Source organism: Triticum aestivum, chromosome 4D (genome assembly GCF_018294505.1).
Source record: "Triticum aestivum cultivar Chinese Spring chromosome 4D, IWGSC CS RefSeq v2.1, whole genome shotgun sequence".
Taxonomy (NCBI): Eukaryota; Viridiplantae; Streptophyta; class Magnoliopsida; order Poales; family Poaceae; genus Triticum; species Triticum aestivum.
The window spans coordinates 499,530,052-499,551,041 of NC_057805.1; the positions used below are offsets into that span (position 1 = coordinate 499,530,052).

At 46.1% G+C, this 20,990-nt stretch overlaps 2 protein-coding genes across 2 annotated transcripts; one reads left to right on the forward strand and one right to left on the reverse strand.

Annotated features, from left to right (window-relative positions):
* Nucleotides 1–397: 397 nt before the first annotated feature.
* On the reverse strand, nt 398–2,162 carry LOC123100584 (GDSL esterase/lipase At5g37690-like). The gene is made up of 4 exons (XM_044522492.1): nt 1,874–2,162; nt 1,664–1,794; nt 1,275–1,517; nt 398–1,079 (listed from the first exon to the last, which is right to left on the reverse strand). The coding sequence occupies exons 1-4, from the start codon at nt 2,127–2,129 to the stop codon at nt 585–587; spliced, it is 1,125 nt and encodes a 374-aa protein (XP_044378427.1). The 5' UTR covers nt 2,130–2,162; the 3' UTR covers nt 398–584.
* A 12,045-nt stretch (nt 2,163–14,207) lies between these two features.
* LOC123100585 (uncharacterized) lies at nt 14,208–14,812 on the forward strand. Its single transcript, XM_044522493.1, has one exon. The coding sequence runs from the start codon at nt 14,261–14,263 to the stop codon at nt 14,693–14,695; it is 435 nt and encodes a 144-aa protein (XP_044378428.1). The 5' UTR covers nt 14,208–14,260; the 3' UTR covers nt 14,696–14,812.
* Nucleotides 14,813–20,990: the final 6,178 nt, after the last annotated feature.

Consider the following 20,990-nt stretch of genomic DNA (forward strand, 5'->3'; position numbering starts at 1 on the left):
AAGAAGGGGGTTGAGCCTTTGGATCTTCATCGGGTGGTGGAGAGCAATTTGACTTAATGCCCATTTTCCAAACGCATATCAAATAGTTGTAATCGTTTAATTTTTTTTCCTATGGTAGGATCATGTGACACTATTTAAGCATGTCACAATAGCTAGATGTACACGAAAGTAAAATAATTTCTAATCAGTTTAAACATTAAACAGTACAACCATGGATCTTGATGCAGGATGTGCTTAGGCTTATATATGCATGTAATTAAGATCGTTGCCAAGAGATGGTGTGTCAACTCCAATATGGTAGCCTGGGGGCGTGCAGCATGCATGCATGCAGCCTGGGTCTAGGTGTTGGGCATGTGTTCGTGAGCATGCACGCATGCAGCTTGTGTACGTACGTGAGTGCGGCGGTGAAAAAGTGAATGATCCCCAATTTTGTTCAGACAACTGGCACATAGCCAGTCTCATAGTATATAAGAAGAAAAAAGAAAAGAAATTACACAGATCTTCATGCAAGATCATACGAATATAATACCGACCGAGACATAACCAAGTCCTCTCTGAGCAAATTATACTAGAACACCGGATGTTTATTGTTCCATTAGGTCGGCCCCTTTCTTCTCTGCCAGCTGCTTGAAAGTAAGAGGCATGGTAAACTGCGCCGGGCCATGGAAGAACGCCTCGGCGGCCATCTTAGCGGCCCGCTGTGTCGCATGCACCCAGTCCCAGTAGACGTAGCCATCACGGTGGCGGCAGATGTTCGACGTCGGCAGGCAATCGCCCTCCCCACCGAGCCTCCCGCTCCCGCAGCACGCGCTGGTCGCGCTCACGAAGCCTGCAGCCTGCGGGTCGGCGATGAGGACTTGCCTGTGGGCGAAGCCGTCGGCGAGGGAGTAGGCCAGGCCCGGCAGCCTGGGCGCTAGGTCGGCGAGGAAGGACTCGAGGGCGCCATTGAACCCGGCCGCGAGCTCGTTTGTGCCGTCGTTGCATGCGCCGGTCGCGTCGTCCGCGCGGGCCATTGGGATACACCCAGACAGGCCCGCGTTGATGATGCCGACCTTCCTCGCGCCCATCATGTACAGATCCTGTGCATCGGAAATCAGAAATGGTTGGTGCCCATGATTAAGCATGTACTGATACCTAACGTAGCAGCTGGCTGATCTTGACATGTTGTCGCCTACGAGAGCTGGAGTGATAATGCAGCATCGATGGATGTTCAACGAGGTAAATAACTGTACTAGCAGGTTGCTCATGCCCGCTCATGCTTAATTACAAGTTACCGTGATGGTGGCGGAGTAGTTGGAGATGAGGCTGCCGTAGAGCGCGGCCACGTCGCTCTGTGTCGCCGACTTGTTCTTCGCCGTGACGAACTGTATCAGGTCGTTGCTGCCGATGCCGATGAGGAAGAAGGATTCCGCGAGCAGGTCGGTCACCACGCCGGAGCCCAGCTTGGCCTCCATCGCCGCTCTTGTCGAATGGAAGTATTCGACCTGCTTCGACAACGGGATGTTGTTTCCGGCGCCCTGCATCCGGCCGGCCACACGCACGGGCACGCCAAGTCAAATGATAATACATTGAAAGTTGCCAAAGGATAGCTTGGAAGTACGTATAAATCAATTAATCAAGGGATTAATTAGTACTCCTCCAAAGGATAGCCAGTAGTACTTACCGTTGAATCGAGAATCCCAGCTCCTCCAGATGCATAGCTTACGCCTCTGAGGAGAGCAGTCCGGATCAGACGACGATGCGATTTCAGCGACAGATAAGCCGGGGGGCTCCTCTCGAACCCCAGATTCTTGGCTGCATCCACGAGTAACATCACCAACTAACATGTCTTTGCTTTATACCAACAAATGATATGATCGATTGACGGACGTACCAATGAAGTCGGCCACATTGTAGCCATTGCTGAACCTTCCGGTGGGCCTTGGTCCTCCGGGTCCAGGGAAGTCGACGCCATGGAAGGGCTTGTTGGCCCTTGGGACACTGTTCCCCGGCAGGTAATTGTTGTTGCCCACGTCCAGAGACGAATCCCCGAGCACGTAGACCGCCGGCACAGCTCTCGTAGTCTTGCCAGGCCGGAGACCGGCGAGAGCACTGAGCACCATGACAAGGCCAGCAACAACACCCTTCATTGACTGCAATTAAGGTAGGTAATGGCAAGGGGAAACTGCTTATATTCCCAGACTAGTAGTGGTCAGCCCAACGTGCTTGTTTTGATAGCAAATCTTACCGTTGAGTGGATACACTGGTAGAAAAAAGCCCTTTAGTCCCGGTTCGCAAAGGCCTTTAGTCCCGGCTGTGCAACCGGCACTAAATATGCGCGACTAAAGACCCCCCTTTAGTCGCGTCTCTTACGAACCGCGACTAAAGGCTTTAGTCCCGGTTCTCGTGGCTAACCGGGACTAAAGGCCCGTCCACGTGGGCGCCAGGGGTCCGTCGGGGCGGAGGACCTTTAGTCCCGGTTCTCGTGGCTAACCGGGACTAAAGGCCTCCTCCGCAGGTTTAGGGTTTTAGCCCCCCTAAACCTGGTTTCTTTTTAATTTGTAGTGTTTTATTTCTTTTATATTTTATTTTGTGTTTTATTTTAATTTTGATGAAGTTTCAGTACACATATTCTACGCTATTATATACATGCATATGAAATTTCAAACAAGAAGAATTCAAGAGGAATATATAATATATATTCAATCTCGGGTGACCATATACAATTTCGAACAAGTTTCCATACACAATTAGGATGGATGACCATATACAACTTCGAACAAGTTTCAATCTCGGGTATGCATATAAATTTCTTCGTCCTCGGTATAGTGTTCTCCTTTAGGATTGATGACTTCCCTCATGAAAAATCCTGCTAATTCTTCTTGAATTGGTCGGAAGCGAGCTTCTGGACTAAGCCTCCTCCGCAAGTTATCCGTCGCGTTCCGCACGCTATCCGATGCCTTCCGCTCAGAGGTGTGTCTCCGGATGTTCTCACAAACATAGTATCCACATAGATTGGTCCCCGGTGGCTGCTTATCCACATTAACTAACCTTCTAAAATCTAGCTCATGTTTGAATTCACCGACAATTTCTTCTGAGAACCGTCTCCAAACCCTACAGGGCAAAGAAAATTAAATGAACAAGGGAGTTATTAGTTACTTGATATTAGGAAATGAACGAAAGAGACCGATCGATATAGAGCTCAAATGATTGAAAATAATTACTTTTGCAGCATTTTTTTCATGTCGGCCCAACGCTTTGGATCCGAATCCATAGAGTCCATGATTAGAACTCTGGAGGTGTGAAGTTCAATATTTAGCAGAATCCAGTGGAACCTGCGGACACGTTACATGCACAGTCATGCATAACTCATCGATTAGACATACCATGCATGGAGTAAACAAAAGAGAATGGGCACAAGAGAGAAACACTCACCCAAAATGGTAAGGAAATAGAATATGACTTTTGAGTTGATGCTTTCTAAGAAACTTGTACAAGTCTTTCTCCACGTCTTCAGGGTGATTTTGTAACACATGTCCATTAACGATATGTGGGTCAATGAACCCAACATCATGGATGTTTCTTATTTTGCATTCCCAAATCTTCAATATGCATAATAGCGTACGCAACAATATAGTTAGGACAATATATATATATATATATATATATATAGTGCAGGCAATGAAGAACGAGATGAGGTAGAAATAAATCACTTACAGAACGTAGCAACTCAGCATAGATTTGTCGAGGTCGCGCAGATTGAACAGCTGGAACAATTCACTCATATGAACTTGTACAGAGTACCGTTTGGTGTGATGCTCCTCTGTAACATCCGCATAAACATATTCTTTGCCGGCCCATGTTATGAATTGCTTGTACCAACGTAGCAGATTTCGCATTTGTGGTGGTAGACTCTTTTCCCGTGCAGGCTCGACGAGAGGCCCATTCCGCACATATTGTAATGCTATCTCACATACTGGCGCATCCTCAAGGCCTAAGAAGGCACGAAGAGTCAAACCCATCTCGGACGCTTGTTTCATGGCACTCGCTACAGTCAATCCAAGTGCTGCCGCAGCTGCTATGATCTCGGGGTCCTCTTCCGGACCGGCTTTCACTATGAGCGGGGGGATCGATTGTTTCTTCTGCATCCCGAGCTGGTCAACTTGTTTCCCGCTTTTTTTACGTTCTTCTTTCTCCTCCTTCAATATTTTTGCTTGCCTACGAAGTTCATGTCCATAGTCGTCAGGCATATTCAGCTCGGCTTGGGACGGTGTCGTCAAAAAATCCTTAGCCCACTTCTTTTGCTTCTCAGTGAATACTTGCTTGGGCTCAGGCTCTTTTATCGCCTTCATATCCGCCTTCCATTTCTCATAATCAGCAGACGCGGCCAATTTGGTTTCAGCTTCACTAAGTTCCCAAGGCCTTGGGAGGAGAGGCTTCAGTGATGGATCCGGTACCCTTGTGGTCTTAGGTACATAAGGGTCCGGGTTAATAGTCCAGGAGCGGGTTTCCTTGCTGTCCGCCTGCTTCTGCTTCTTCGCCGGAGGTGGATTGGGGGGCGTCGTACCCGCCGGAGGAGGATTGGGGGGCGTCGTACCCGCCGGAGGTTGTGGATCGGGGGACGGCGTCGAATGGCGTGAAGGAGGTGTAGGTGAACCACCACGACCACCACCACCGCCACCACCGCCACCACCACCACCACCACCACCATCGGAGGGGGGTGGACTTGCTAGCCTTGGCGCCTCGCCTGGAAACACTATGTACTTCTTTTTCCATAGAATGATCTGGCGCTTGACATCTCCAAGTCTTCTCTCCCCTTCGGGTGTAGGTTTGTCAATCTCCAGGTCCTCAAACCCTTGGACTATGTCTTCCACCGTGACACGAGCATAGCCATATGCAATGGGGTTGTTGTGGTGGAGTGCTCCAGGTGTACAGGGTAAAGCACTGCCGCTAGCTACCTTCGTGGAAACGTTCCCCACGGGATAATGCAGATCACATTCTTTCATCTCCTTTACATCATCCACGGGGTAGTGAGGCTCCGGTGCACGAATCTCGATCATCGGTGCACTAGCACCAGGCGGGGCATCCGTGGAAGCCACGCTGCTTCTCCGCTGCTGGCTTCCGCGATCCGCTTCATGATCTTCATGCGGCCCTGCAGCCGATTTTTCTTTTACTAGTTCATGCACGGTCTGCTTCAACTCATGGAGTTCCGATGCAAACTTCGCCATAAGATCTGCATCCCGGTCCGTCTTTCTCTTACGGCTTCTGTAACAGTACGGGTCATTGTCCTGGGAAAACCCTACTTTCCACGGAACTTTGCCTTTGCCTCGTACACGTCCTCCGTGTTCATCATTCCCGAGGGCTGTTGTCAGTGCGTCTTTCTCTCTGTTGACCTTGATCAAGCCCTCTTGAGCTTGGGTCATTGCGTCAATAAGGGCTTGGGTGGGAGCAAACTTTTTCTTCCTGTGAACACACACCCCTGTCTCCGGGTCTAGCGATCCCCCATGCCCGTACCACCAGCTTTTGGCCCTTGGGTCCCATCCCTCTGTACCTAGAGGGATTCCTCGCACCCTTAGGTCCTCCTCCATCTTCTGCCACCTAGGCTCCGAAAGGCGGTATACTCCTGGCCCCATAATATGATGGAACTTTTTCTTACTCGCATTATCCTTATTTTTTTCGATATTTCCTTGAAATGCTCCGATTGCTTTTGCCTCACAAATTCTGGCCAATCATCTTTCAGTTTCTCATGTTGTTCATTGAAATCCGGAGTCTTGCCCTTGTTGACATAGTCACGGGTAAAAAATTTCTTGAAGTTCCGGAATGCTTCGCCCATCTTCTGAAGAGCGAACTCTTTAACTAGCCTCCTCCTCTCACGTCCACCCGGAACCTCATTACCGAATTCATCGACTTTGTTGTATTCCGGAGGTAGAATGAAATGTTCCATAAGCTTTCTCCAGCAATCCTTTTTCGTTCTCTTGTCGACAAAACTGAAACCAAGACGTGCCTTCTTTGGCTCCTTCCATTCCTGGACGGTGATCGGGACGTTGTCTCTAACAACGACTCCGCATTGGTTGATAAACTTTGAGGTGTGCTTTAGGGGCTTGCCGGTTTCACTGACAAACTCAATGGCATATGTTTCTCCTGTTTTCATCGCCTTGGATTTGCCACGCTTTGTCGTACTCGATCCGGCCGAGGGCTAAAAAAAGAAAGAGAGTCGCGCGCGTTAATACATATGTATTCACATTTTAGTAAGTTTGTATCACGAGAGGCTCAATGTATATATATACCTCGTCGGAGGTGGTTGCTACTTGCAATTCGAGATCGTCGTTTGTTGACGGTTGACCTCCGTCGACAATGTCCGTTCCTTCACCTTCTTGATTATCGCCTTCTTGATCACCGTCAAGGTTCAGAAAAGAAGAGACTACATCCTCTTCTTGCTCATATTTTGAGCCCGGCACATAAGGAATCTCGTTGTTGATGATGCCCATTAAATAACGTTCAGCCTCCAGATCCCTAAGCGGCTCGGCTCTATCGTCCGCCATATGTCACTCCTGCATGTAGTAAAAATTCTTTAAGTATACAGGAATTAAAAAATAAGATTAAGGGGACATAGAGGAGGAGGAATTAAAAAATAAGATTATTGAGCACTCCTTTTCTTCTTCCTTTTCTTCTTCCTTTTCTTATTTTGTTTTTTCCTTTTCTTCTTCTTTTTCCTTTTCTTCTTCCTTTTCTTTTTCCTTTTCTTCTTCCTTTTCTTTTTCCTTTTATTCTTCCTTTTCTTCTTCCTTTTCTTTTTCCTTTTCTTCTTCCTTTTCTTCTTCCTTTTCTTTTTCCTTTTCTTCTTCCTTTTCTTCTTCCTTTTCTTTTTCCTTTTCTTCTTCCTTTTTCGGCGGCGGGAGGCGCGCGGAGGACGGCAGGCAGGGGCAGCGGGCGGCGGGCGCCGGGCAGGGGCAGGGCCAGGGGCGGCGGGCGGCGGGCAGGGGCAGGGCCAGGGGCGGCGGGCGGCGGGCGGTGGGCAGGGGCAGGGCAGGGCAGGGCGGCGGCGGCGCTCACTGGGGGCGGGGGCGGCGGCGCGCAGGGCAGGGGAAGTGGGGGGCGGCGGAGCTCACTGGGGGCAGGGCGTCGGCGTCGGGGCAGGGCTTCGGCGTCGATCGGCGTCGGGGCAGGGCTTCGGCGTCGAGAGGAGAATGGGAGGTGGCGGAAACTGCTAAGTGCTGTATATATAGACAGAGCTTTAGTCCCGGTTGGGGAGGCGGACCGCGACTAAAGGTACCCTTTAGTTGCGGTTGGCCACACCAACCGCGACTAAAGGGTACCTTTAGTCGTGGTCCGCCTCCCCAACCGGGACTAAAGGTTTTTGGCGCCGCTTTCGTTCCCGCGCAGAAAGAGCCTTTAGTCGCGGTTGGGGACACCAACCGTGACTAAAGGTTTTTGGCGCCGCTTTCGTTCCCGCGCAGAAAGAGCCTTTAGTCGCGGTTGGGGACACCAACCGTGACTAAAGGGTACATTTAGTCGCGGTCCGCCTCTCCAACTGCGATTAAAGGTCCTTTTTCATATAAAATAAAACTAATTCATTTCAAAATCTTAAAAATACAATTATATATCAAAAAAATCAGAAAAATAAAACTAATTCATTTTAAAATCTTGAAAATACAAATAATATATCAAAAAAATCAGAAAAATAAAACTAATTCATTTTAAAATCTTAAAAATACAATTATATATCAAAAAAATCAGAAAAATAAAACTGATTCATTTTAAAATCTTAAAAATACAATTATATATCAAAAAATCAGAAAAATAAAACTAATTCATTTTAAAATCTTGAAAATACAAATAATATATCAAAAAATCAGAAAAATAAAACTAATTCATTTTAAAATCTTAAAAATACAATTATATATCAAAAAAATCAGAAAAATAAAACTAATTCATTTTAAAATCTTAAAAATACAATTATATATCAAAAAAATCAGAAAAATAAAACTATTTCATTTTAAAATCTTGAAAAATACAAATAGTGTATCAAAAAATCAGAAAAATAAAACTAATTCATTTAAAAATCTTAAAAATACAATTATATATATCAAAAAAATCAGAAAAATAAAACTAATTCATTTTAAAATCTTAAAAATACAAATAATATATCAAAAAAATTCACATGATCCATTCAACAAAGTTTGGTACAATAAATTATTACACATCAATTCTTCCCTTGTGTCCCTGCTTGCTTACGATTGTGCCGTATCCATGGAGCATCCTCATCATTTAACTTAATGCTTGGGTCAGTGTTCACTTTGAAGGGCGGAATTTCACCAAACATATTATAATCTTCTGACATGTCTGTCTTGTCCTCCACTCCCACGATATTTCTTTTCCCTGAAAGAACAATGTGGCGCTTTGGATCATCGCATGATGTACTGATCGTTTTCTTATCTTTCCGTTTCCTCGGTTTGCTACTCATGTCCTTCAAATAAAAAACCTGAGCGACATCTTTGGCAAGGACGAATGGTTCGTCAAGGTAACCAAGATTGTTGAAATCCACCATTGTCATTCCGTATTGCTCGTCCACCTTTACCCCACCTCCTGTTAGCTTGAACCATTTGCACCGGAACAAAGGGACCTTAAAGGAGGGTCCATAGTCAAGTTCCCATATCTCCTCTATGTAACCATAATATGTGACCTTTCGCCCATTCTCGGTTGCTGCATCAAAGCGGACACCACTGTTTTGGTTGGTGCTCTTTTTATCTTGGGCGATGGTATAAAATGTATTCCCATTTATCTCGTACCCTTGGAAAATCGTTATAGTCGAAGATGGTTTCTTGGCCAACATGTACAGCTGATCTCCAACATCATCATTGTCATTCATTAAATGTTTTCGCAACCAACTGCCGAAAGTCTCCATGTGGGCCTTTCTAATCCAGGATTCAGGCTTCCCCGGGTTGTCCGAGCGTAAAATATTCTTGTGTTGCTCGAAGTACGGAGCCACCAAGCTGGAATTTTGCAGAACTGTGTGGTGTGCTTCAGTCATAGAATGACCGTCCATACATATCGTGGATTTCCTTCCGATCTTGCCTTTTCCACTTAGTCTCCCCTCGTGCCGCGATTGAGGAATACCAATCGGCTTAAGGTCAGGAACATAGTCAATACAGAACTCAATTACCTCCTCATTTCCATAGCCCTTGACGATGCTTCCTTCTGGCCTAGCACGGTTACGAACATATTTCTTTAATACTCCCATGAACCTCTCAAAGGGGAACATATTGTGTAGAAATACAGGACCGAGAATGGAAATCTCTTCGACTAGGTGGAGCAGGAGGTGCGTCATAATATCGAAGAAGGATGGTGGGAACACCAACTCGAAACTGACAAGGCATTGGACCACATCGTTCTGTAACCGTGGTAGATCTTCTGGATTGATTACCTTCTGAGAGATTGCATTGAGGAATGCACATAGCTTCACAATGGCTACTCGAACATTTTCCGGTAGGAGCCCCCTCAAAGCAATCGGAAGCAATTGCGTCATAATCACGTGGCAGTCGTGAGACTTCAGGTTTTGGAACTTTTTCTCCGCCATGTTTATTATTCCCTTTATATTCGACGAGAAGCCAGACGGGACCTTCATACTGCTCAGGCATTCAAAAAAAATGACCTTCTCTTCTTTGGTAAGAGCGTAGCTGGCACGACCTTGAAACCATTCCGGATGCCGGTCATCTGGGTCTTTCAAAAGTTGCTGGTCCTGCCGTGCTTCCTTTGTATCATTTGTCTTCCCATACACGCCCAAGAAGCTTAGCAGGTTCACGCAAATATTCTTCGTAACATGCATCACGTCGATTGCAGAGCGGACATCTAGGACTTTCCAATATTCTAGCTCCCAAAATATAGATTTCTTCTTCCACATGGGTGCGTGCCCGTCAACTCCCCGCGGAACTGATTGTCCGCCAGGACCCTTTCCAAAGATGACTTTCAAATCCTTGACCATATCAAATATCTCAGCACCAGTACGTTCCGCAGGCTTCGGCCGGTGATCTGCCTTGCCGTTGAAATGCTTGCCTTTCTTTCTTACGTTATGATTTCGGGGAAGAAATCGACGATGACCCAGGTACACGTTCTTCTTACAATTAACCAAACGTACACTTTCAGTCTCATGTAAGCAGTGCGTGCATGCATTGTATCCCTTATTTGTCTGTCCCGAAAGGTTACTGAGAGCAGGCCAATCGTTGATGGTTACAAAAAGCAACGCTCGTAGGTCAAATTCCTCTCCTTTGTGCTCATCCCAGACACGTACACCAGGTCTGGCCCACAACTGTAAAAGTTCATCAACTAATGGCCTTAGGTACACATCGATGTCGTTCCCGGGTTGCTTTGGACCTTGGATGAGCACTGGCATCATAATGAACTTCCGCTTCATGCACAACCAAGGAGGAAGGTTGTAGATGCATAGAGTCACGGGCCAGGTGCTATGGCTGGAGCTCTGCTCGCCAAAAGGATTCATGCCATCAGTACTTAGACCAAATCTTATGTTCCTTGCGTCAGCTGCAAAATCTTTGAACACTCTGTCGATCTTTCTCCATTGCGTTCCATCAGCGGTGTGTCTCAACTCCCCGTCGGACTTACGGTCCTCTTTGTGCCATCGCAACGACTTGGCATGCTTTTTGTTCATGAACAGACGTTTCAACCGTGGTATTATAGGAGCATACCACATCACCTTGGCGGGAACCCTCTTCCTGGGTTTCTCGCCCTCAACATCGTCACCAGGGTCATCGCCTCTGATCTTATAACGCAATGCAGTGCATACAGGGCATTCATTCAAATTCTCGTATTCACCGCGGTAGAGGATGCAGTCGTTAATGCATGCATGTATCTTCAGAACCTCTAAACCTAGAGGGCAGACAACCTTCTTTGCTTCGTACGTACTGGCGGGCAACTCGTTATTCTTCGGAAACATATTCTTCAACATTTTCAGCAAATTTTCAAATGATGAGTCACCTACACCTTCCTGTGCCTTCCATTTTAGCAAATCCAGTGTGCAGCCCAGCTTTTTCAGACTATTATCGCATCCTGGATACAACGACTTTTTGTGATCCTCTAACATGCGATCCAAATTCTCCCTATCCTTGTCAGTTTCGCAGCGTCTCCGTGCATCAGCAATGGTCCGACCAAGATCATCAGCGGGCTCATCATGTGCCTCTTCTTCACCTTCACCTAACCCTTCCCCACCTTCAGCATCATCCTCCATGAAAGTATCACCGAAATGATCATGATAGTTGTCATCGATATCATCCCCTTCTTCATCTTCTTCCATTCTAACCCCTCTTTCTCCATGCTTGGTCCAACAATTATAGCTTCGCATGAAACCGTGCCGAAGCAGGTGCATGTGAACGTCTCTTGAGGAGGAGTAACCCTTCTGATTCTTACAGACAGCACATGGACAGATAATAAAACCTTGCTGCTTGTTCGCATTTGCCACTACGAGGAAATCTTTCAAACCCGTAGTGAACTCGCCGGAGAGTCGGGGACCGTACATCCATTGCCGATTCATCTGCATTATTATTATATAAAGTATATAATTAACCATCATGCATTTGTTAAACTAACTAGCTAGAAATAATACAAATTAAACAATGAACTACACACATGCATATTTTATCAATGACACATGAAAGGTTCAAGTTGCTAACCGCGATCGCGGAGGAAAAATAAATGAGAAAGCTCAAGTGTGGCTCGGACACTTCATATCATGTTTGTTTTAGGCTCTCGGGCATTTCATCGAACACCTTGTGTGCATAGGAGGAACCAAAAGCAAACCCACCACCCCCTTCTGAAAATTGTGAAGTGAGCTGAGTGAAGTGAAGTGAGCTGAGTCCTATATATAGGGATGGGCCTTTAGTCCCGGTTGGCCTGGCCAACCGCGACTAAAGCCCCTCCCGTCCGCCAGCTGGATGGGCCTTTAGTCCCGGTTGGCCTGGCCAACCGCGACTAAAGGCCTTCGGGGACCTTTAGTCCCGGTTGGCCAGGCCAACCGCGACTAAAGCCCCTCCCGTCCGCCAGCTGTCGACCGAGCGCGCTGGGCCCAGATAGTTGGTCGCGGGTCTCCTCCCGAACCGCGACTAAAGACCCCTTTTGTCGCGGTTCGATTGTTTTGGGGACTAATGGGGGCGTATGGAAGCCTCTTTTTCTACTATTGATAGAAAACAAGTTTTTATCCCATTTTTGGTAAACCGGTTTAAATATGTTTTTTTGGAAACGAAACCAGTTTAAATATTTGAGCCAAATGGAAAGAAGGATCGGTGATACATAACTGACGACAAACATGGCAGTTCATCGTTGTCTGCAAGACTTCTTTAACTCAAAAGAGTTCAAATACACTGGAGGTGCTTCAACTTGTCATCCACGCTCACCTTAGTACCCAAAGTTGCAAAATGCACGAAACTAGTGCTCAGACTTGTTCAGGCATGCAAATACGGTGCCTCCATCCGTATCCAGACATACGTCCAGCCCGCGTGGCGTTGCCAGCATGGCAGTGGGACACCTGTCCATGGCTAAGAGCAGGGAAGGCGCTGGGTGGCTCGAGCGTGAGGAATTTTTTGTACAAAAACTCCCTCATATTTTATTTAATCATGCAGGAAAACCTCAACTTTTAAGTTTTATTTTCATTTTTTCAATTTCGTTATTTCTATTTTTCATATTATTTTCACCGTTGAAAACTAGAAATGCAAGAAAAAAATTACAACTTCCATAAACTTAAAGAAAGTGTTAGTGCATTTGAAAAATGTTTAGCATCAATTGGAAAATGTTTCACCTGTATTAAAAAATTATAACATGTATTTTTAAATGTTCATCTTGAATTAAAAAATTGGAAATGTGTATTTAAAAAAAGTTCGATGTGTATTCAAAAATTATTCTGTAACATTGTGAATAAATGTATTAAAAATCTCAACACAATACTTTTTAATGCATGTTGAATAGGTTACAAAATACAACGTTGTCAATTTATTAATAATTAGGTATTTTAGAAATACAATGAAGATTAAGAATAATAGTGTGCGCGTGTGGTCCTGAATGATGATACATAAATTTACACAATAATTTCTAATATAGGTTGAACTATTTCAATCCCCATAGGTTGAACTATTTCAATCCCCATAAATTTTTGGAAAAAGTTCATATATACCTCTTAAATGTACACAATAATGAAAATAGAAAAAATAACTAAAATGAAAAATAATTGCATTTAGTATTTTTTTATATGGAAAATTTGCGTCCCATGAAAATTAACAATAACTTGGAAAAAAAGATAGATAACGCATTAGGAAAATTACAGAGCGATACGTGAAAAGTGTTTATATAGCTTTCTAGCTAAGAGGTGAACGCAATGCATATTTTGGCCGAGTGGACAGATCAAGCCGTAGTAGACCAGGAGGTGCCAGGTTTTAAATCCCACCATGATGATTTTTTCCATGTTATTTCTCGTATTTGAGGTCTTTCCTATGTGATTAAATAAACATAAGGGATTTCTGTAAAAAAAAACTCACGCGCGGAGTACCCAGCACTTTCCCGCTCTCAACCACTTACAGGTGGGTCACCGCCACGCTAGCACGCCACGCGGGCTGGACGTTATGTTCGGATACGGAAGGAGGCACCGTATTTGCATGATCTAACAAGTTCAAGCATCAATTTTATGTTTTTATAGTTTTAGACATCAAACTGACCGTGTAGGACAATTCGAGACACCTCCCGTGTATTTAACTCAAAAATAAAAGTAAAAAGACATAATTGCGCCGGCAATGATGTTCCAAATAGAGATATAGTATAAATTCCCCTATTTTTCTGCGATGAATCCAGCATACATTTTCAATTGTGCTACATTGCATATTGCATACCCATTCAATTCAGCGGCTGGCGGGCTGTGCTATGCCGTCGCAACCCTTCTCCGGACTTGGTCAGAGAAGGCTGTGTGAGTATCACCATATCTTCCTTCTTCACCACTTAAGGGCTCAACAAAGCTCACATATGTTGACGAATTCAATCAAAAGATAAAGAAGTACGTAGTTCCAAACATATTGACACTCTAGAAGAAATCACCAATCTGTAGCTCTCAAACAGAAAATACTCTTATAGACGGTGATCAACATTGAAGCTTTCTCGCATCTACTACTACATGTAGCTAGCTATATATACCTTGGCCTGGCATATCGCATTCCATCACTCACGGCTAGGCAGCTCTTCCATTTCGCAAGATCGTCAACACCGCGTTACAGAAAATATAGCATCACCTGACATGGCATCCCAAGCCGTCGAGAGCCACCGTGTGGGTGCGGAGATATTCCGCGGCGACGACGCCATGTGCAGGAAGAAGTGCGTGGAGGTGCTGGAGGAGCTGGGCCTCCCCACGGGCCTGCTGCCCCTGGAGGACATGGAGGAGTTTGGGTACAACCGCGCGGCCGGCTTCATGTGGCTGCTGCAGAGGAAGAAGACGGAGCACACGTTCAAGAAGGTGAAGCAGACGGTGTCGTACGCCGGCGAGGTGACGGCCTTCGTGGAGCCGGGAAGGCTGAGGAAGATCGCCGGCGTGAAGACCAAGGAGCTGTTCCTGTGGCTCAGCGTGGTGGAGGTGTATGTTGAGAGCGTGACGGCCCCTGGTAAGGTCACCTTCAAGACCGGCACCGGTCTCTCCGATACCTTTGACGCAGCTGCTTTTGCACTTGGAGAATGAGTAGTTGTGTTGTGCTATATATAGTTGCACAAGTCTGTGCCAGATACTTATAAACCGTTGCGATGCTTGTAAGCTGTCCGTCTTGTTCCTTGCCTGAATGAATAAAAGTGTCCAGTTCCTGCCTGCCTCCTATGCAATTCAGCACTGCGAGACCAAAGGCAAATCCTATTCCCCCGAGCAAATGCACAGCACTGAGGAGCTCTCTGTGCCGGCCAGCTGTTGGGCTGCCGATTTTATTTTCATTTTATATTTCTTTTTCCCATTTTGGTTTTCTTCACAAAAAAAAAATATCCTTCCTGTCTTTTTCTTCCCGATTTCTATCGGTTAATTTCATTTCATTTTACACTATTCTTTTTTTCATTATTTTTTTATGTTCGGTATGTTCCCTTTTATTTTTTTTATATTCATGACCTTTTTAAAATACACGACGAACATTTTTTACAGTATGAGCTGAACATTTTTGTGATACAGGACGAACATGTTTCAATACACTATCCACGTTTTCCAAATACTCGACTAACATTTTTTTATTATGTGCAAAATTATTTCAAATACATAACAAAAAAAATTAGATATCAACGAACATTTTTAATACACTATTAACATTTTTCAAATATGTGATTAACATTTTTTTAAGTACATGATCAACATTTTTTCAAATACGTCATAAATATTTTTGTAAATATGCGGTGAATTTTTTTCTAAAATTTCTGACGAATATTTTCTCACTCACAAACATGCACATATTTTCATTTCTCGAAGCTGAATTCAAATTATTTATTTATTTATTAATAAAAATTGCAAACTTTTTCTCAACACGTGACATGGCCCCAGCTCTCAAACACTGCGGGGTGCACGTTGGCTCGCTATCCCCCGCCCCTATGCGGGGACTATGAGCTCTGGAGACGAGACCAAAGGTACCACCGTGCTCTTGTTTCGCAAAAAAAAAAAGACCAAAGGTGTCACCGTGCGATAAATTGGGCTCTAGTTGATCGCGAACGCTGCCGGCAGCAATGGCCGGATGTGCTTGCAGCCACTACCGCCCCCCCAAAAAAGTTGAAGAACGGCAACCTACTTTGGTACCCAGGAATTCCATTCTAACCATAAGGACAACTCTAACGGATTCCCTAAATATAGAGAAGTAAAACGGCAAAGTAAACCTTAGTGGAGTAAACCACTAAGTTTTGGTCGTTTCTAACTGATCCCCTAAACTTAGTGGAGTAAAAAAAGTTCATTTGCATTACATATTCGGCCACCGAAACATATTTCTCTACTTATTTATTCCATTCAACGACATTGGAGTACATAATTCACCAATTCTTCGCCACGAGAACAAGACCAAAGAAAATAAGAACCACAATTAGATATTTTAGAAGATTTTCAACTTCCCTAACTGCTCCCACTAGTTGGACTAATATCTTCTCTATGTCTTCATCCTTGACCTGCAGATTCTCGATCTTCAACACTTCATTCTTCTTCGATTCTAAAGAAGTAGATGTTGCTTCGCATCTAATTTGATCTCTAATCTCATGTCTAGTCTCATCTCTACCCTAATTCTAGCAACGAGTGCACGAACATTTAGTAATTTTCATGCTATTAATAGATCGATGTATTCTTCTTCACAATACCAAAACTTGCATCCATCATTCTACACACATAGATGAGCAACAATTAGCTGCCAAAATTGCGACGAATCCGGTGAAGAACCGAATCAAAACAAGCACATACCCCATCGTTTGTGCATCTGAAGAACATCATCTGGGATGTTGCGGCGTGGTAGAAACTCGGCGCACCACCTGCCGCGAGCAGGCACTATGCCAGCACCGAGCCCGGGCGACAGTCGGGCGTGTATTTGCCCGCGAACCTTCGATGGGAGAGATTTGAGTGGCTAGAGGAGGAGCCGGTACCTGCATGCGGTGTGGAGGGGTTGTCGGGGATGTGCGGTCCGCTTCTCGACCAATCCATGGCAAGGCGCAGCCCCAGGCGGCCGAAATCGCCAAATCCGGCGGCGATGGCAGCAGCCGCAGATCCACCGCTTTTCTGCCGGCCACGAGACGAGGCGGCGCAAATCCAAGCAGAAGGGGATAGCGGCGGAGCCTACTGAGTGTCCCCGACGGGGGGTGGGAGGGGCAGCGCTGGCACAGTTGCGGTGCTGGACGGGAGGGGGGCAGTGAAGAAGAGGTGCGGCTTTTAGTCAGCCGCCGAGTGGCGGAGTAAATATAACGAGATTTTATGGGTGAGGGGTACAATTTTATACCCTTACGACAAATAAGGGATCAGCTAGTCCTGTTTAGAGGAGTAAAACCGCTTTTTATTACTCTAACCGGTTATAAGGGACCGGCTAGTGTTGCCCTAAGACATATAAGTTTCCTAAATCTGAAATCACCACGAGCAGCAGCTCTTGTTTCTTTCTGGGCGGGACACGCAACATGAAGGAGCACCAGTCGCTATGCCCATAGGTGTAGAACCATGGAAGCAATCCCTCTGGATGGCAACAGATAAGGGCTCCTTTGATTCAAAGAAATTTTATAGGATTTCTAGAGGATTGAAATCCTTAGGATTTTCTCCTATGTTGGTCCTTTGATTCATAGGATTGAATCCCGTAGGAACTTTTCCTATGGAATCTTTTGTACTACATTTCATAGGAAATTTAACATCCACTCCAACCTTTTTCTATAGTTTCTTTGTTTTTCCTGTGCCATCAAACACTCATTGCTAATCCTATAGGATTCAAGTGGGCATGCCACTCCAATCCTATACTTTTTCTATTCCTACGTTTTCAAAATCCTACGAATCAAAGAGGCCCTAATGGATTCAGGGAGCTGATTGCAGAAAGGGCAAACTAGAAAATGGACCAGGCCTCCACTTGGAGGCGATCTGATGTAAAGCAACGATTAACACATTACCAACCGACAGTAAAACAGAGATGCTCCGCATAGTGTCTCTCCTCCATGCCAAGGAAAAACATCATGTAGGCCGGTCGGGACGACTAAGCACCGTTTGGTGTAAGTGTCCGTTGGTAAAGATTATTCTCATCAGTTCTGGCAAAGACAAGATCATTGATGAACAGGAGGCAAGTCATCTGAATTCCGTGGCAACGGGTTAAGAATTCAGCAATTGACTGCGTTTTACTGAATGAACATGGCCAGCAAGCACTTTCCTGTTCATCACGGACACATTCTACTGATTATGAACTCTTGCCTCCACGACCGAACGGATCATGGCACCATGGGCCCAACCTAAAGGGTGCAGATCAGGTGCAATTTCCACGGGGCTCCTGTTGTTGACACATCTGTCAGTATCAGAATGAGGCGCCATAGCCATTGCCAACGACACATCTTTTGGTTGCCAGAAAGAGGTTAAGCACTTTCGCAGGGATCAACATCGAGAGCCCCGACCAAGCTCTGATCAGGCCACTTTCTCTGGCCACCACCATCCGATTTCAAGGGCACCATTGAGAAATTTCAAATTGTGTATGCCTCATCCCCCAAGCTCAGTCGGGCGACTCACTTGATCCCAGGCGACTGAGGCAGTAGCCGTCATTTACAATGTTAAAACCCATGGAGGTAGATCCACCGAGAGCATGTGATAGATGGCAATGGACCGTTTTGATTAGAACAACCCGGTGGCTACATTCATGCCTAATTTGGGAATTTTTTCATGCAGGTTCATGTATGAACCTGACTAGTTTGTTTAGCAGGAATGAGAGACCACCCCCCCCCCCCCCCCCCCCCCCGCGCAGAAGAAAAGCAGGAATGACAGGGATGAAAATTAAGCAATGCATTGCCTTCCTCAGACTACTACCCCACCCCCTACCCCCCCCCCCCCCCCACACCCCATGTCTAGGGAATGCTTCGAGGCTCCTAACATTGGACTTACATGCACGCAAGGTCGGTATCACGAGCGAGACAGTGGTCGACCTTGGTTCCATTATGCAACACCAATAGGCCTATATTTTGAACCAGCTCGCTAGCTGGTACTCTTGTAAGTTTCAACTCCCCGTCGGCATCAGCAAGGACGTGGATTGTTATTCAGATTAGCTTCTAATCTGACAGCCAAGCAAATTACGAGCACCCGCGGACCGATCGACGTGGAGTACACGTTTAGTCAACGTCTTACGTGGCCAATCATCAAGCGATTGCACAATTACATGGACCTAAACCCACGAAAAAGATTCTTGAGGGGGCTAATCAGAGTTGAGAGAATGAAAAAGATAAGTTATGCATTAACTCTGAATATTTTTTTATGTTTAAGCCTAATAATTAGGTGTACACTCAAGAGTTTTCATAGAGTAGGGGGGCAATAGGCCCCATGAAGCCCCATGATAATGCTCGTACTCCCCTGGAGGCTGTCTTCACCGCTTGCTCGTTTATATTATATTGGGCAGGGTTGCTTAAGGAGGACGACAAGACGAAGTTTCAGGCTGGGGTGAGGAGGCTAACTCAAATAGTTCTTTGATAGTTTTTCAACTGAAAATTTTGTGAATATCTCCCTCTGTAATTGTATGAAATCATCCACACCTTTTCATTTTCCTTTTATCGCTACCATGCATACTTTCTGCACAACATAAATAGTATTCTCTTTGTCCCGAAATAAGTGTCTAAATCAAGGAACCTTATTTTGGGATGGAGGGAGTAACACATAATGCTGGGAAAAACTACATCAAATGTTGAATGGTTCAAGCAATAAATCATGTAGGGTAGAGATAAGGAAATGATAATATGATACCTCGGATTGGTCAAATCGGCGATTTACCTGTGTGTGCCTGAAGATGGAAGAGGACAGCAGTGTGGCGTATTGACTAGCGTCTCGCGATCGGGGGTCTGGGAACTGAAATCGACGAGACAACAAACTGACGATCGGAATTATAGGAGAGGCGGGTAGCCCCTTGGCCTCCGGCGGCGGCGGCGGCCACCTCGTCGGCGGCGCCTTGGGCGCTGCTCTCCTTCTTGAAGGCAGCGTTGAGGTTCACCTCCCCCTCCTCCCCCTTCCCCTGCACCCGGGTGAAAGCCCACAACTTTGGTTTGGGCGGCGGCGGCGCCATAGCGGCGTCGTTACCTTCTTGAAGGCGTCGCTTTGGGTCTGTGGGGAGGCGGGTAGGCTCCTGCGTGCTTCGGGTGCTCCCGGTGGCGGCGTCTTCTCCTTCCGGTGGTGACTCTTCCCATGGATGACCCTGTTCCCTCCTATGGCCGCCGTGCTCTCCCTCGTGTGGTCCTGTCTGTCCGGCGGATCGACGCCCACGGCCTGGGCGAGAGGGGATAGTGGTCCTCTCTTCGGCGACTAGGACGTGACGGTGGTTCTGAGATGGTGGTCGTGGCGAGCTCTGGTTCTTCATGGTGGCCGTGTTGCTCAATCAATGTCGTGCCTTCGTGGGACGCCCCTGGTCCTTGCCTTGCGTCAACGACTTGCTTCAATTGTGGGCGGCAGCTTGTGTTCGATGTTGCTTGCTGGGGTGGTCGTGCCCATTGCCTCCGCCGGCCTGACATATATGTCGAACTTGCTCTGGGGAGCAAGTTCCTCCTTGTCGACGGCGCCGCATCCCTCAAGCCTGTGCGTGAAGACTTGGCCCCGTGGTGGTGGCTTTCAATCTTGTTGGCTTCGGGTGCAAGTCGTTCCCTTTCGACTCCCCTCAAGAACTTAGATCTTCAAGCTGTAGCCTTCTTTTATGTTCGTTGCGTCTGTGCTTTCCTTTCACTCCTTGTATTGGCCGTTTCAGGGTTGCATCCCTGCTTTCTTTTTCTTTCCTTGTTGTTTGGTCTGTTGTCGTTGTAATCCTGGCCGGTTGATGGCTTTATTAATTCAAAACCGGGCTATGCTCGAACCCTGCTCGGGCTCAGGTTGTGCCTTCTCTCTAAAAAAAGAATTATAGGAGAGAGGGAGCGCGAACTCGCCAACATTATGGTGGTTGGCGGCCTGAGATGGGATCGCTGGCTCGGCTAAACGACGAACTGACGATCGTCGGAATTAGGAGAGAGCAAAGTCGCGAACAATATGGTTGTCAGCGGCAGCAGTTGGGGATCGCTAGCTCGCTGCATCTGCGTATGGAATAGCCGAATAGGAAGGACTCGGTCGCTTTCCTTTTTCTACGCAAAGGAATCAATAGCTTTTTTTACCACCTCGCAAAGCTTTATTATGTCGTCACAATGTTTACAGGGACGAATAAAATGCCATCGCACTGGCTTAACCGAACATGGCGGCCAGCACTCAGAGTTAAAGCATGCTTTGCTAAGTTGTGAGCATCAAAATTTGAGCTGCTAGACTGATGAACTACGTTACAAGAAATAAAAGAAGAAGC

Bases quoted from the DNA above. Each gene is read 5' to 3' on its own strand.
- LOC123100584 (XM_044522492.1), bottom strand. From the start codon at position 2,129: ATGAAGGGTGTTGTTGCTGGCCTTGTCATGGTGCTCAGTGCTCTCGCC. The intron at 1,795-1,873 runs GTACGTCCGTCA...TCGTGGATGCAG, and splicing joins CAATGTGGCCGACTTCATTG to CCAAGAATCTGGGGTTCGAG. The intron at 1,518-1,663 runs GTAAGTACTACT...GGCCGGATGCAG, and splicing joins CTGGGATTCTCGATTCAACG to GGCGCCGGAAACAACATCCC.
- LOC123100585 (XM_044522493.1), top strand. From the start codon at position 14,261: ATGGCATCCCAAGCCGTCGAGAGCCACCGTGTGGGTGCGGAGATATTC.